Here is a 15,601-nt window from a genome sequence, read left to right as displayed (position 1 = left end):
ACTATGGGCGGAGCGTCTCGCTCTGCTGCAGTCAAGCGTCCAAGAACACTCGGCCTTGGTGCACGTCACGTATCCACACGCCTTTCTATAAGACTGCACCGGTTCAGACAGCCCAGTTCCAAAACTCTCCGCCATGTCGATAATACGCTCAAAGTCCGCTCCAACTCTCGAGATTCCGTCGGGGCTCGTTGTTCGCGATGCCGGTACCATGACCCCGCCCATTGGTCCCCGGAGGGCTCCTCGTCGCAGCAAGCAGCGACTGGCATCAACAACCGTGTCCAGTCCGCTTCGCTCACCCCTCGAGACACCTCGAGAAGAGGACCCGTTCAATATGGGTGGCTTCTTCCCCGCCCATGTGAGCGCCCTGTCCGAGGAGGACGAGGAATGGAGCTGGTTGCATCGTGCGGAGCCCGAGAAGGAGAGCCACGCGGCGCAACACAGCAGGTATCCGCTGTTCTCCCCAGTGGACTCGGAGGGGGAGTCCTCGGTACCTGCGACGCCGAAAGACCTCGAGTTCGAACTCGAAGAACAGGCGAAGAAGGTGCTCCAGGAAGAAGATAAACTCGGGATTCTGCACCTTGGTAAGTGACCATATATATTCGGTCTGAGTGCTATTAACGGAGTCGGCTTGTATCTGATAGGCAACATGTTTGTTGGTGATGCTCAGTCTAGGCTCGACGAGCAGCATCTGCTCTCCCCTTATACCGGTGACCAGCCTGAGAACGATGATGCCCTGTACAACGGGCTGCGCGCCCTTCGGTGTGCATACAGCGTGCCAGACGCGAAAAAAGCCGAAGACTACAAACTTGGGGAGCTCTTCCTCCCAGAGAGCGGGGTCGAGGAGCCGCGGTCTGCTAGATGGGTCTCATCACTTTCTCGATGGCTATGGGCTTGAAGAAGTTGGTTTCGGTTCTGGAATAGGGTGGCTTTCTGTTGGAAGCTGTCGCACTTCATAAAACTGGGTAACGTGTACGGATAATTGTTATGACCTGTATGACATGATACGACTTTGGAAGAACTGTATATCTAGGCTGTATGTCAGAAGAGCTTTAGTAACCGCACACCGCAGTTCTACCGCAGCGCTGGTAGCAAGGCAGGCATGCGAAGTACCTCCCGACCCGCGTCAGCATTCGGACACGGTGGCAGCAGGAGAGCAATCTCTGGCACGAATTGCACTGGGGGAGCAGAAATGGGATGATGGGTGCCGTAAGACGGGGTCGCGGAACACTCCGGGGACCCCGGAACCGGGTGCGTCGCTCGGGGTCGCGGGCGTATAAAGGCCGGGTGCTCTCACGGGTATGCACGTGGGACTCGTTTTCTTCCCACTCACACAGTCCCATTCCCACAGTTTGCTCTCCCCTACGCGGGAAATAATGAGGACAGTCCATCCCCTCCCTGCTAACTCCTCTTCTCTTTCTCCAATGGCCTCCGCTGCTACCGCCGACCCCCGCGGCCAGCTTGCCCCGCCCCAGAATCCTCAGCAGTCGTCGCGCTCGGCGTCGCCGGCGCAGGCAAATTTGAACTTGCTCGTAAACGCTATCTCTGCTTCTCCGTCCACCCATGTTTCCAACCATAACTCGACCCAGGTTCCTCAAAATGCGCATCCCAGCAACACCCCCAACCAGCACCAATCGGTTCCCTCCCAGCACGCCCCCATTCCTCCTCCAATCAACCCTTCTGGGTCGAGTTCAGATCCGAACGCATCACTGCAGTCCATCTTAGCATCTTCCAAGAAGCCACCGAGCACTGGTGGCGTCCAGATGCCGCCTTGGAGTTCTTCGCCCATGGTCATGCCCAGTCAGCATGGATCCGCTCCTCCCCCGTCCGTCTCGGTAAGTATCGGGCAGTTTCGGTATCCGCCACATGGACAACCAGTTCAGTTAACGCGAGCACCTCAGACAACCGGAAAGCGAAAGCTGGATGATGCTGACGCGGAGGATCCGCATCAGAAGATCCGTCGCGTCGTACGAAATCACGTTTTGCAGGATCCAGGACGCGTCGTGCCCATGACCACTGTGGTCTGCCTCCACGCTGCGGTCGCCCAGAAGTCATATGGTAGCGAGAAGCGCTTCCTTTGCCCGCCTCCCGTCGTTCACATCGAGGGACCGGTATGGCAAATGCGCAATCAGCAATTGTCGATGGCGGTCGTTTCTGAGGATGGGACTCGATCCTTCGAGCAGAAAGCACCCCTGGACAATAACATGACCGCCAGTTTCAAGTTCCTACATGTCACGGGCACGGCGAAAGCGAAGAGCTTCCAATTGTCTCTTGACATCGCCGAACCCCCTCCTCCCTCCCTCACGCCTGAGGGCGGTGAACCTCCCAGTGGGCGCACATGGGCTTCATTTGACTCCGCGCCCGTCACGATCATCTCCAAGCCTTCGAAAAAGACCGCGAAGACGCGCAATATCTCCTCGTGTATCTTGGCAGGTGGTCCTGTTTCCTTGTTCAACCGGATCAATTCCCAAACTGTACGCACGAAATATATGACGATTGACCACGGCTCGTTATGTGCGAGCAATATATCCTGGTCTGCCTTCAATGTCAATGTAGTGCGACGTCCTCCGGACGCGCCTGCTATGGGTACGTGTTCACGTGACCCTGGAATCGATCGCTTTCCGATACTCACGTTTATGAACTTGCCGCTACTTCCACAGGTGGTCCCCAGCCGGTCACTTACGGTTCGGAGGTCATATTGTCTGATACGAATTCGGGCATTTCGACATCACCGCTTTTGATCCGTAAAGTCGACAAGGGTAGGATCATCGCGGACGATGGAGGTCCTGTCAGTCAAATGCAGAAGATTGCATTGCAAAGAGTGAACCCCGATGGCTCCCGGCATTATCTGTCAGCTGCCGGACCCATGCCTGGGACGCCGGGCGTGGTTGCGCCTCCGGCGCCTGGCATGTCACAACAAGCCGGAACACATCCTCTAGTGTTCTCGTCACCTCGCATCCGCGATGAACTTAAGGATGGCGTACGTGTTATCTCAGATGAAGTTGACGACTATTTGTGTTGGACCATCGTTGGAATCTGTATGTGCTTTTCATTGTACCGTATACTACAAGTGGGACTGACATGTGTTCGATCAAGCGAAGTTCCAGTATACCTTCTTCGATGCCTTCGGGCAGAATAGCAATATCCCAGAAATGCCGATAACTCCGTTTCCCACCCTGTTTACCGCGCCTACCTACCGTCACCAGAATCGCAGTATGGATCTGACGGTGTCAAACTTCTTCTATGAGCATCCGAAGACAAGGATGCAAACCCCGTTGGATGTTTACCTTGGGAACCTAGGTCCACTCCGTCAGCGTGTGTACCAAGCGACGCCTCCGGGGCCCTTGACGGCCATCTCGCCTTTCGTGCATACATTGACTCCTTCGCACCCGCCGCAGCCGCCTCACCCGCCTATGTTGCCTCAAGATGGTTCCAGTTCGTCTGAGCCGATCTTTGTTGCTCCTCCCCGATTCATTCCGTCGGGGCCCGTGCACACGATTGTCGTCGTGGAAATGCCTCCTATTCCGGAGATCATCAAGGCTCTGGAGGAGGATGCTGCGCCGCCCAAAAGTGACGATAACCAACGAGCAGGCGACTCGTCGTCGGGTCCCTCGAATGACAGGCCGGTTGGGCCCTTGTCTGCTCAGATTTCTGGTCGGAGCCTGCCATTGTTGTTCATTCGGTCGTATGACGGTGTCGGCTATCATTCCGGGAGGACTGTCACGGTCGAGAATATCTTCCAGAGCATAGACATTGGCGGTCTTACCAATGGCTCCAATGGGAGCGGGGCTCAGATGGATTCCAACTGGTTAGCTGCTGCTCAGGCTGTTGAGGGCTCAACGCACGGTTGGGCGCTGCGAGTCCTCTGAGGGCATTGTAAATATGCGGTCCGGGTTTGCTCTTTCGCTTCCAGATTTTTTTGGATATCAGTTCTGTGGTATCGGTCCGTCGTCAGCAGCTTGTGTCTCCACTGTCTACACTTGTAATAATGGGGTTGTTGTCTCTTCTATTGGGCGTCCATGTGCTAGTTGTTCATAAGGTTTGCTTGTCTATTACTCACCGCTGAAGATGTATTTCGAGCCTGTATCGACGAATGACCAATGAAGTTGCCTTGTCGAAATCTTCAGGTGTTCAGTTCCGATCTAGGACCTATCGACGCCGCTTTATAACCTGAGAGCATGATGACTGGGCCGACATCCACACGGAGAACCCGCCGCGCCGCCGAATATAAAAAGCAATACGGAGTCGCTTGGTGGGACGGCACAAGCTCAGCCTGGGCTGATCCACGCACGACCACGCTAGAATGTGCGTATACCAATTGGTTGCACTCTTTCATTTCACATAAATACCAAGTTTCATCGATAAGCTGGGCAGTGAAGCTTGTCCGCGAACCCATCGGTCGTTGCATTTCTATTTTATTTGCCTCTCTAGCGCCACCGCCGACCATATAAAGCTGATTCGGCCACTCCCTCTTCCTCCTCGTGTAGTTGTCCACCAGTCTATCCTACCTCAGAAGCAAAAATGTCTAAAGTCTCTCGCGGAAACATTACGTCGAGGATAGAATGGCTGGGCAGCCTGAACACCGCCAATGTGCCATTGCCTTCGGAGGACACCAAGTTCCACCGCAAAGTTGGTGCTCTCTTTTCGATGCGTAGTACGGAGGCTGATGTAGACGGATGTAGACTGGCATTATTGCTACTATTGGTACTGCAATTACGCGACAGACATGGGGAGAGACGTGACTGATAGTTGTATGTAGGGCCGAAGACTAACAGCGTAGAGAGCTTGGCTCAACTCGCGCAGGCCGGCGTCAATATCGGTGAGCAACCTCAATCAGTTGATAATGGATGGGGACGGTGTTAATCCGGATGGTGTAGTGCGCATGAACTTCTCTCATGGCTCCTACGAGTACCATCAGAGTGTCATCGACAACACGCGCAAGATGGTGGCATGTGGGTAGGACATGTTCTGCCTTTTGTTCTATGCTGACTTTCGTGGAAGCCCGCCCTGGAGGTCGTCCCGTTGCCATCGCTTTGGATACTGTTCGTTGAAGGCCTCATTATTCGTCCTCTTTGTCTAATGGTCATTCGATAATCACAGAAAGGACCGGAGATCCGGACGGGTTTGATGAGGGACGGCATGGACGTGAGTTACCTCTGCTATGTCGGGAGTTTTGTATTGATTAAGATTGCCGGGTCTCCTTGTAGATCGCCATCAAAGCAGGCCATGAGTTCATCGTCTCGACTGAGGCCAAGTATGCCGAAGCCTGTGACGACAAAGTCCTGTATGTCGACTATGTGAGTTACCATAGTTATGTGCGTTGCAGGAATTAGTCATGACTGAGGACATTAGGCAAACCTGCCGAAAGTGACTGCTCCTGGCAAGCTTATCTACGTCGACGATGGTAACATAACTTCATACATGGAAGCTGTATCAAACTCACCTGCGTACTAGGTATCTTGTCGTTGTTGGTCCTGTCTATTGACGGCCCCAATGTACGCGTGCGCGCCATCAACAACGGCACTCTTTCTTCTCGCAAGGGTGTCAATCTCCCGAAGACGGAGGTCGATCTTCCTGCGCTCTCCACGAAGGATAAGAATGACTTGCAGTTCGGTGTGAAGAACGGTGTCGACATGATCTTTGCGTCTTTCATCCGCCGTGCTCAAGACGTGAAGGATATCCGTGAAGTCCTCGGGCCTGAGGGAGCCAATATCAAGATCATCGTGAAGATCGAGAACGAGCAGGGGGTCGCCAATTTCGATGAAATCTTAGCGGAGACCGATGGTGTCATGGTTGCTCGCGGTGACCTTGGTATCGAGATCCCCGCGAGTCAAGTCTTCCTGGCACAAAAGATGATGATCGCCAAATGCAACATGGTTGGCAAGCCCGTCATTGTCGCCACGCAGATGCTGGAGGTATGTCACATTCCTACCCTCGTGTGCCCAGTTCTCATGTTCTCCCTTTTTTCTCAGTCGATGACAGTAAGTGAGATGATGTTGTCTACTCACCTCATGATGACCTGATCTCCCTAGTACAACCCGAGGCCCACTCGCGCAGAAGTCAGTGACGTCGCGAACGCCGTCCTGGACGGTGCTGACTGTGTCATGTTGTCCGGAGAGACCGCCAAGGGATCATACCCCGTCCAGTCTGGTAAGTACGCAGCGTCTGGTGGTCGCTTGTCATGCTGAACTCGTGTCGTAGTCCTTATGATGGCGGAGACCTGCCTGTTGGCTGAATCTGCCATCTGTTACCCTCCTCTCCACGACGAGTTGAGGGATGCCCAGCCGCGCCCGACTGCTACCCCTGAGACAGTGGCGATCGCCGCGGTTGCTGCCGCGTCTGAGCAGAATGCCAGTGCTATCATTGTGCTCTCGACTAGCGGTTCCACTGCTCGTTATGTAGCCAAGTACCGCCCGAACGCACCGATCATTATGGGTGCGTATATACGCTTGCCGTTATGCCGTGGGTTGGCTGCTTACGTACCATGGATTTCAGTTACTCGAAACGAGCAGACTGCGCGTCAGATGCACCTGTACCGGGGAGTGTACCCGTGCTGGTACTCTGAGCCCAGGGGCATCCAAAGCCACCAATGGCAGACTGACGTGAGTGACCCTGGCAGATCTTCCCGCTAGCTGCATGTTGATTATCTCGTACCTCCAGGTCGACAACCGCATCCGGTTCGGCCTGAAGAGTGCCCTCGACTTGAAGATCATCAAGAAGGGTACCACTGTCGTCGCCGTCCAGGGCTGGAAAGGAGGATTGGGCCACACCAACACCCTCCGTATCCTGTCTGTCCCTACGGATGAGGCCGACCTGGAGATGCAGCCTTTGGGAGCGAACTAGACGCAGAAGTCGGGTGTACAAAATAGTGGCTGCTTGTGTCTGTATCGCGCGTTGCCCCTTGTACTTGATAACCATAGAATAAGACCCTTTGCGCGCAGACTGCTTGCGGGAGGAAAGGAACCACATTGCATTGAACATGGGTTGACTTTTATACCCGTCCCGCACAGGAAGTCCATGAGTCCCGTGTCCGGCCGACATGCACAACGGATTTCAGGCGCCTGGGGAGGTTTCCCACGACTACACGTACGCGTTTGGCACTGTCTTGGTATTACCATTGGTAGTAATCTCGACTTTTCCATCACGGCTCGCAGCTACGGCTGACCGTCCTCGACGTGTACTGCGCTGGCGGCGCATCCTTCATAAACCGTGGCTTTCGGTATGGCCTCGTCTTCGTTCTTCCCCTCTCCGCCCCGTGTCAATGGTACAAGCAAGCCGCGCATGTCGAACGGTCTCCCTGTCTATTCGTCCGCCGTGCAAGAGAAGCTGCACCGACATCCAAGCGGTTCTCTCATAACGTTTATTTCCCTGCCTATACCCGGGGTGCCCACACGAAGACTTCGAGTGCCTACTATCAACCCAGCCCGTTTACAGCAATGCGGCTTGCGCCCTGGTCGGAAGAGAGGGCCGATGCTATTATGCCTGGCCCTGTTCGCAATGATATACGCGACCTTCGCGTTAGCAAAGCGCTGGGGCTCACAAGAAAAGCAATGGCCTACGCCATTCCAGGGCCCGACGTCGACGTTGGTGTTCAAGCGGGAAGACTTGCAGCGGATATGGGAGTGGGAGATCTTGAGTGGTCATTTCCCTAGCAGTCGCAAAAGTGCGTTCCCGTATAAAGTCGCTCTCTCTAGCTGGCGCTTATACGTCTGCTTCAGTTCCTGAACAGATAGGATTTACGACGACACCTATTAACCCTGCCCTACCCCCTAAGAAGGCGCCCACGATTCCCTTACGCTTTCGACCACCGTTTGTTACGAATACGCAGGGCATTGGACCCAAGCGCGTATACTTGGACATCCAGAGCCGTCCACCGAATGTGGCGTATCCGCCACGACCTATACCAGGGAGTGTTGCGGATTTGGACACAATCATGGAGCATTGTGATTTCTCCAAGAAGAAGGTGCGACTCAGCATTGGCCTTGCGCCTCCAAATACTGATAGAACTTACTCTGTAGTTCGTACGGGATTGTCTTGAAGTGCTTCGGCTTGGTGCTGGTTTGGATAATCAGGCAAGGCTAAGACGGGGCAAGATGGATGAATGGAAGTATATCTACGCTGAACAAGGGGAGGTGAACTGGGCATTGAACGTGACGACAGAAACTCCGCATATGGGGAAGGACGCCGTCCGGGGGCATCTGTCTGCATCGGAACAGGACTCTAGCTCAGAACTTACGAAGAAACGAGGTGCTGAATGGGAGCCTCGCCCGGAGCTCCGTCCACCCTTGAAGTATGAGCCCTTCAATCAACTTCAATCCCCTTGTGACGATGAAAACCCTCGTATCTTCCACATGTTCTGGGCCGGGGCGTTCACTGACAAGCCGTATCTTGCGTTACTGTCTTTCCTCTTCACGCAGAATGTTGGGATACATCTCCCTGAGGACCGCCCCGACCCCAAGGTATGCCGACCGCAGTTCTGGCTCTGGATTAACCCTGGTCCAGCTGCTTCTGTGCCAAACCCCAATGCACGCAAAGACATGTATGACCAGCTGCAAGCGAATCCGTGGGCTGCTCCCTTCTTGCACCCGCGGTTTAAAGACGTTATCCAATTCAAGCTGTGGAACACTACTGAGCAACTGGACGGCGTTCCTGAGTTGAAGGAAGAATGGCGTGCGATGCGCGATACATTATTTAATTCAGGCGGGGTAATTGTCAACGTACCAGCGGAGGAGAAGGAGAAAGCTGAGAAAGCACAAGAGACGACCTCGGAGGAACTTACCGAATCCTCTGGAGATGATACCGCAGCCGCCAAGGCTGCACCTACCGGCGAAGAGACAAATCCTGATGATCCTCTTCACCGTCTTGGGTCGCAATCCCCCGACACTTACGACCGAATGTCTGTTATTTTATCTGACATGGCACGATTCGTCTTATGTCATCGTTTCGGAGGTATCTATCTGGATGCCGATACTATTTTCCTCCGGGACTGGGAGGAACTGTGGGGGTGGCATGGTGCATTCGCCTATAGGTGGTCGCGCCTGGAAAAGTACAATACTGCGGTGCTTAAGATGAACAAGAATTCTGCCTTGGGCACTTTCCTGTTCCGGACCGCTCTCAAGAATGGGCTTGACTTCCATCCGATGACTGTCTCCCGGTACACGAAAGACGCGTATTTGGAGGAACTACTTCTCCGCCTACCGGACGCCTTGTTTGACTCTGCATGGTTGAACACTGAATGGTTCCAGCGTGACCGTCCTCCACAGCCCTACTTCACTGAGTAAGTCGCCCCGGTTAGACCATTGTCTCAGTCGTTCTCACATCATACGCAGTTTCGCGGACTTCTTCGACACTCCTCAGCAGAACAGTGCCTCTCCAGCGGCTCTCGGATTTGATGGCTTCTTCAAGGGTGCTTTCTCATATCACTTCCATAATTTCTGGTATGTGGCCCTTTAAGTACAGCTGAATTGCCTTGTTAACATTCCGCAGGTGGAAGCCCTTCGATCCATCACGGAACTGGCCGGACTTGGGTCCGCGGTTCGCCGCTACGGAGCGGATCGCTCGTGCGGCTGTCGAAGCAGATGATGACAAGGAGGAGCTGGTTGCGGACGACAAGCGAGACTTGGACTGGGCCACTGTCTTGAAGAGGACATTCGAATCATATATCCGGGGAGAGCGGCCAAACATGTATGGCGAATGGATACAGTGGTGATAAGTCCGTTGCGGAGGGGTTTCGTGTACGACAGGGATCTCGGGCGGGTGACTCCGATGGTGCGCAGCGTGTACAGGCTCACGTCGGGACTTTGTCCTTAGTGTTTATCTAGACTTTCAACTTCTTTATCAGGTATTAATAAAACGGATCCTGCTAATACTATGATGGAACTGTCGTTACGGTCAAATGCTCTTCTCTGCGGTCTTGGGATTCTTTACCTTCGTATGGGTTTGGACATATACCGTAGTTTCTGGGACGTCTGTAGGTATAATACGACACTCCTCGACTTGTCATAGGACACTGGTCGACGGACGGTAAGCCAATGGCAGTATGATCACACCTTTCCACAAGAATATTCACGTATTCATGCTCCTTGGTATCGCAGGATATATCCAACTAAAAATCTAGGAGTGTCGACATTGTCTGATTGTACAATTGATACTTATTGTTTCCTTTAATTGTACTGGTGATGCTACAAGTCTGATGCGAGTAGTCACTGAGGCTGCGACTCTCGGGCGATCCTCGCTTGCGCGGTGTTGACAGCAGATTTGAGCGTCGCAATGACCTCCTCAGGCTTCTCGGCCCCGAATATGGCAGTCCCTGCAACGATGACATTGCTACCTGGGGAGATATCAATTTCAACGAACTTGAGGAGCGCGAGAAAGGCACGGCCGCTCACCTGCTTCCGCACAAGGAGCAATCGTCTTGGGTCCGACGCCCCCATCGACTTCGATGTCTTTGTTCGGGAAGCGCTTGCGCAGCTCGGCGACCTTCGGAACGCAGCGATCCAGGAATTTCTGGCCGCCGCGTCCTACATAAGGAATAAATATAGCACCGAGTAATATGAGGCCGACGAAAGGACGTACCAGGGTAGACAGTCATGACCAGGAGCATATCGGCTGCCTCGCCAACCGCGTCGGTTATAGCTGTTGAGGGGGTGTCGGGCGATATGGCCACGCCAGCTTTCATGTTCCGGTCATGAATGGCCTTGATGAGGGATAATGGATCAGCTGAGGCAGTCTGCTCAGTTCATGTTACATCTAGCGCGCTCCACGGATACTGACATGTAGCTTCGAGGTGGAAGCAGTACAGCGAGCCTCCGGCGTCTGCTATGTCATTCACCCACTGTGACGCGGGAGGAGATCAGCCAGGTGAACCGCAATGACGGAGGATGTCTAACCTTCTCAGGCTGGGCGACCATCATATGGCAGTCCATGAAGATGCCGGGTACGCCCTTGTGTACGCAGGACAGGACCGGGGCCCCTGTACTCACGTTCAGCACGACATAGATCGGTGGAATTAGGCGAATGGACCCCACCCATGGTGATATTAGGCACGAAATGGCTGTGGTGTGTGCCTTGATCAGCGAGGTCTTCCAAGGGCATGCAATGCGCAGGATATTCACCCGTCCATGACATCTGTAAAAAATATTCAATCCACTGGGACATGTAGATCTGCTGGTGAGAGTGCGCACCCATGTGAAGCCATTCCGCGCCGCCCTTGATCATCCTCTTGCATTCTGCGGTAAGCTGGCCAAAATCGGAGGCAAGCACGGACGGGGATATGATTGCGCGAGGCATAGCGCAGCTGTCAGTCAAGAAAGTTATGTACAGGAGCTGTTGAGGAAAGTACAAGTCGAGGAAATCTCTGGACGCGATGATCTTGTAAGCCTAATCCGAATCCGTGACCTCACGCGCTATATTTAGTAATTGCCTCTTAGACTGAAAACCCGGATGGCTTGTCCTCTTGCAGTCTGGTACTGCTTCTAAACTCGAGAAGCGCCGGCTATCGCCGGCCGTATACCTTGCGACTTGACTCTTGCTTCCAGCCGCTTGCAGATCGATAGACCATCAATTCAGAAAACCACGTATAGTCGGAGTGGGTCGGAGTGGGTGCCAGGGACGTCGGAAGAAGGTAGAGAAGTCCAGATGGTCTGATTTCTGTCTCTCGGGGACTTGAAATTGCTTGTCCGACGTGGTCCGACCGTAAATGATTCTCAAAAAGTGGGCCTATCGATCTGCAAATGGCTGTCAGTCCTCTTTCTCTGCGTGTCTATAGTACAGTGCCTTGCATAAGAAACTCGCATTTCCCCCACGTTGTTTGTTCCCGCCAAATATACCCTTTTCGGGTAGGTCTGGAAGGCCTCTCGCGAGACCGTTTGCTGGGCAAGGACTCGCAGACGCCCCGAAAGGGCTCGAAAGGCTTCAGAGAATGCATGAAATGTATATTCTAAAACTATACTAAGGGCTGTAAATTATTATACTCTGCCCCCAGCTGTGTGCCTAGCTACCTCCCTCTCGATGGGTCTTTGCCGCACATTCACCAATACCCGAAAAGGGTATATTTGGTGTGGGCAAACAATGTGTGCAGAAATGCGATGTTCAGTTTCTTATGCAAGGCACTGTAACATCATACCATCCTAAGGTCAAAGATTTCAAGCTGTTTGAAGCATAAAATGGTAGCAAGGAGCATGAGCATTCCACTGGATGTGTTGCCACAAACAATCACAAATCAATTAAGTTTCAATAATCGAATTCTCAATGTCTGGCATCCTTGCCAGTGCCTGGCAACACTAAGGCAGTGAGAGACTTCCAGAGACAAGAACAAAGATACTGAATCAATGGCAGTGATAGAAGTGTGAAACAATGCACATGCCACAAACAGATATAAACAAATACAGTTTTGATGGCTCAATTTCCGACAAGCAGAGACCTTGCTAGTTGCAAGGTAACGCGTTTTTGACGTGTTTTGATAGAACACCTCCCTTCTGGAAGCACCGGCAAATGGAGATCAAGGCAGGGATAGCTAAGGACAAGAGGCTGGTACCCATCAAGTCAAAAGTAACCAAGAAGGCAGACAAAATTGATGTTCTAATCAAAGCAGTTAAGAGGTATTCTGAAGGCTATCCTTTTAATTTTATGGCAGCTTCTACAGATAATACAGACCCAGGGTATGAGGCCTCAGGGTAAGAGGAATACTAATTCATGACTACCATATTGCGCTTTTTAGCCATTTAATAATTCTCTTTGTTGCATATATTACAACAATACTACTGTAGATATTATACCAGCTGTATAAAGTATCAAAGTTTCTCTTTATTGTGCAGGAATAGATCATTTAGTCCGAGGTTGGCAGAGCAGAACGGCCTGTGGCGCGAAACGATGCGCGTGTGACAATCACGGTCACACGGACATTTGGCTGGCAGGCATTTGCCGACTCTCAGTGTCTCACTTGGTGCGAAACAACAATGCACACGCCACAAACAAATATAAACAAATACAGTTTTGATGGCTCAATTCCCGACAAGCAGAGACCTTGCTAGTCGCAAGGTAACAAATCCGAGTTCGTTCTGGTCTTTATGTTGACCATGTCACCGCGGAGGAGGTACCTGAATGTCACAGCACTGTAGAGGAACCGTCCGACACTACCACGGAAACAGTTGATCGAGTTCCGGCTCGCGGGTGAACTTCTTCTGTTGCATCGGAATAGGGTGCAAATCCCGGAGCCCTGACATTGGACTCGCACCGGAACAATTTCTGAGGAGCGCTAACGGGAGTGTACATGAAATCCGCTGTCCATCCAGTGAGATGTTTCTTGGCAGTCCACAAAACAGTAGTGCACTGGAGAATTGCTCGGGCAACTTGGATAGCTCTGGCCACCCCCGCTCCAATGGTAGCCCCAGGCCTCCAGGGGTTGTCTATGATCCGTTGCGCGAGTACCGTGTCTGGGGAGGTACCAGCCATATGGGAAGCCGATGACGCCTTATACAGAAGCATTGCGAAATATGGCGAGAAGATTCCAAGACTCAAATTTTTACTATATGTTGGTGGCCACACATCCCTGCGTCTGAAATCGCCGAGTACAGTTGATCGACTGCTCCCATCTTCATCATGGTCACTGAGGTGAAGGACAAGGCTGATCTTGTTGACGTCCACGCGCGTCCTAAAGGTGAATATGCGGACAGCGAGTCTGCAGAATCGCTGTACCTCACGAGCGAATCCAGACGTCAGATCGGTCTGGTCAGCGCTATATTCTTGTGAGTAACACGCTTCCGTGTGGCAAATCCAATGTGACCCGAGGCTAATTATTCCTAGAATTTTCAATCGTATGGTCGGTACAGGTATCTTCAGTACCCCCAGCAGCATTGTGGCACTTAGTGGGAGCGTCGGCCTGGCTTTGTTCATCTGGGTCGCTGGGATGCTCATTGCTGCTGCTGGTATGGCCGTCTACTTGGAATTCGGAACCGGTCTGCCGCGGAACGGCGGAGAGAAAAATTACCTTGAATACGTCTACACCAAGCCCAAGTTCCTAGCCACAGGTTTCTACGTGAGTACGACTGCGTCCTTTAATACATACAATCATTGAGTAAAGGTCTATTTCCTCAGACTGGCTATGTCATGCTTCTTGGCTGGGCTGGCTCAAATTCCGTAGCCTTCGGGGAGTACATCCTGCACGCCGCGGACGTAGAAGTTAACCGCTGGAATCAGCGTGGCATTGGCCTCGCCTGTGTCACCGTAGCCTTCCTGATCCACGGTCTGGCTCTGAAGTGGGGTCTCCGGCTTCTGAACGTCCTCGGGGTGATCAAGCTTATCATCCTGCTCATTATTATTGTGGCTGGATGGGTTCGTTTCTCTCTCCCTACTTTGAAAACATTGGATACTAACTACGTTGAAGGCAGCGCTGGGCGGAGCTCTCCAAACTGACAAGCCCGACAATTTCTCCAACGCCTTCGAAGGCACAACAGGCTCGGCGTATGGCGTTGTGACAGCCCTGTACAATGTCATCTGGAGTTACATCGGCTACAGCAACGCGAACTACGCCATGTCGGAGATGAAGAACCCGGTGCGAACCATCAAGATTGCTGCTCCCATTGCGATCATATGCGTCGGGATCATATACATGTTGGCGAACATCGCATACTTTGCGGCCGTCCCTCGTGAGGAAATTGCCAGCAGTGGACGTATCCTGGCTGCGTCTTTCTTCCGTAACGTCTTCGGGCCGAAGGCAGACCGCGCGCTCAGCGTCTTCGTAGCGTTGTCAGCGTTCGGCAATGTGCTCTCGGTCATCTTCTCTCAGGGCCGTCTCGTGCAGGAGCTAGGGCGTGAGGGCATCCTGCCCTTCTCGAGCTTCTTCGCCAGTAACAAGCCATTTGATGCACCATTTGCTGGCTTGTTTGAGCACTGGCTTGTCTCGATCATCATCATGCTCGCACCTCCACCCGGGGATGCCTACAACTTTAGTAAGTCCGCTGTATCATTACGCGCGAGCCGTGGTAAATGTGCTAATTGCATCGGACAGTCCTCAACGTCATCAGCTACCCGCTGTCCATCGTCAACATCTTCGTGGCCGGTGCTCTCGTCCATCTCTACCTGCACCGCGAAGCCTACAATTGGCACCCTCCATTCAAGGCAACTCTACCCGTCACCATCTTCTTCGGCCTCAGCAATATTTACCTTGCCATAGCGCCGTACGTCCCTCCAGAAACGCCCGATCAAAATATCTACAAGAGCCTACCGTACTGGCTGCATTGTGTCGTCGGGACGGGCATCATTCTCGCCGGGGGTGTGTACTGGCTCATCTGGGCGAAGCTCTTACCATGGTGGGGCGGGTACACGCTCAAGAAAGAGGTGTACGTCGGCGACGATGGCTGGACGAGGAGTATATTTGTGAAGGAGAAAAAAGAGCATTGATTGCCTTCGGGTGGCTGGAATAAATTATGCGCGACGATGTAATTACTAGCGGACGGTTTAATAGAGAAGATAATGTATTCGACCAACACGGCTTCCTGACAGGAGATGATATTCCTCGCGGACAAGCCAGACGTCAGGTGAGCTGCAACGACATGAACCCGGGGAGTGGCCAGCACGTCTCGTTCCTGGTTCACTGCGAGATCAT

General features: G+C 52.8%; 6 protein-coding genes across 6 annotated transcripts; 5 read left to right on the top strand and 1 right to left on the bottom strand.

The window, feature by feature from the left end:
- Positions 1–5: 5 nt before the first annotated feature.
- Positions 6–1,078, top strand: GLOTRDRAFT_113201 (uncharacterized protein). The gene is made up of 2 exons (XM_007862790.1): positions 6–581; positions 642–1,078. The coding sequence occupies exons 1-2, from the start codon at positions 134–136 to the stop codon at positions 893–895; spliced, it is 702 nt and encodes a 233-aa protein (XP_007860981.1). The 5' UTR covers positions 6–133; the 3' UTR covers positions 896–1,078.
- A 607-nt stretch (positions 1,079–1,685) lies between these two features.
- Positions 1,686–4,122, top strand: GLOTRDRAFT_52937 (uncharacterized protein). The gene is made up of 4 exons (XM_007862185.1): positions 1,686–1,797; positions 1,891–2,511; positions 2,658–3,035; positions 3,094–4,122. The coding sequence occupies exons 1-4, from the start codon at positions 1,761–1,763 to the stop codon at positions 3,864–3,866; spliced, it is 1,809 nt and encodes a 602-aa protein (XP_007860376.1). The 5' UTR covers positions 1,686–1,760; the 3' UTR covers positions 3,867–4,122.
- A 218-nt stretch (positions 4,123–4,340) lies between these two features.
- On the top strand, positions 4,341–6,957 carry GLOTRDRAFT_113199 (pyruvate kinase). The gene is made up of 14 exons (XM_007862789.1): positions 4,341–4,626; positions 4,680–4,701; positions 4,757–4,816; positions 4,875–4,949; positions 4,999–5,039; positions 5,098–5,142; positions 5,205–5,294; positions 5,350–5,401; positions 5,452–5,912; positions 5,970–5,978; positions 6,030–6,147; positions 6,199–6,432; positions 6,493–6,599; positions 6,658–6,957. The coding sequence occupies exons 1-14, from the start codon at positions 4,519–4,521 to the stop codon at positions 6,838–6,840; spliced, it is 1,605 nt and encodes a 534-aa protein (XP_007860980.1). The 5' UTR covers positions 4,341–4,518; the 3' UTR covers positions 6,841–6,957.
- A 184-nt stretch (positions 6,958–7,141) lies between these two features.
- Positions 7,142–10,052, top strand: GLOTRDRAFT_113198 (glycosyltransferase family 32 protein). The gene is made up of 5 exons (XM_007862788.1): positions 7,142–7,660; positions 7,716–7,960; positions 8,016–9,274; positions 9,327–9,434; positions 9,484–10,052. Exons 1-5 carry the CDS (start codon positions 7,219–7,221, stop codon positions 9,704–9,706), a joined length of 2,277 nt encoding a protein of 758 aa, XP_007860979.1. The 5' UTR covers positions 7,142–7,218; the 3' UTR covers positions 9,707–10,052.
- An 11-nt stretch (positions 10,053–10,063) lies between these two features.
- Positions 10,064–11,333, bottom strand: GLOTRDRAFT_52927 (ribulose-5-phosphate 3-epimerase). The gene is made up of 8 exons (XM_007862184.1): positions 11,181–11,333; positions 11,112–11,124; positions 11,025–11,050; positions 10,887–10,969; positions 10,771–10,831; positions 10,573–10,716; positions 10,386–10,517; positions 10,064–10,327 (listed from the first exon to the last, which is right to left on the bottom strand). Exons 1-8 carry the CDS (start codon positions 11,284–11,286, stop codon positions 10,200–10,202), a joined length of 693 nt encoding a protein of 230 aa, XP_007860375.1. The 5' UTR covers positions 11,287–11,333; the 3' UTR covers positions 10,064–10,199.
- A 2,198-nt stretch (positions 11,334–13,531) lies between these two features.
- Positions 13,532–15,491, top strand: GLOTRDRAFT_68384 (high-affinity methionine permease). The gene is made up of 5 exons (XM_007862787.1): positions 13,532–13,742; positions 13,801–14,032; positions 14,092–14,328; positions 14,381–14,945; positions 15,005–15,491. Exons 1-5 carry the CDS (start codon positions 13,597–13,599, stop codon positions 15,394–15,396), a joined length of 1,572 nt encoding a protein of 523 aa, XP_007860978.1. The 5' UTR covers positions 13,532–13,596; the 3' UTR covers positions 15,397–15,491.
- The last annotated feature ends 110 nt before the right edge of the window (positions 15,492–15,601 follow it).

Source organism: Gloeophyllum trabeum, assembly GCF_000344685.1.
Source record: "Gloeophyllum trabeum ATCC 11539 unplaced genomic scaffold GLOTRscaffold_00001, whole genome shotgun sequence".
Classification (NCBI taxonomy): Eukaryota; Fungi; Basidiomycota; class Agaricomycetes; order Gloeophyllales; family Gloeophyllaceae; genus Gloeophyllum; species Gloeophyllum trabeum.
Note: the sequence above shows the minus strand (reverse complement) of the source record. Positions and strands in the feature narration are given on the sequence as shown.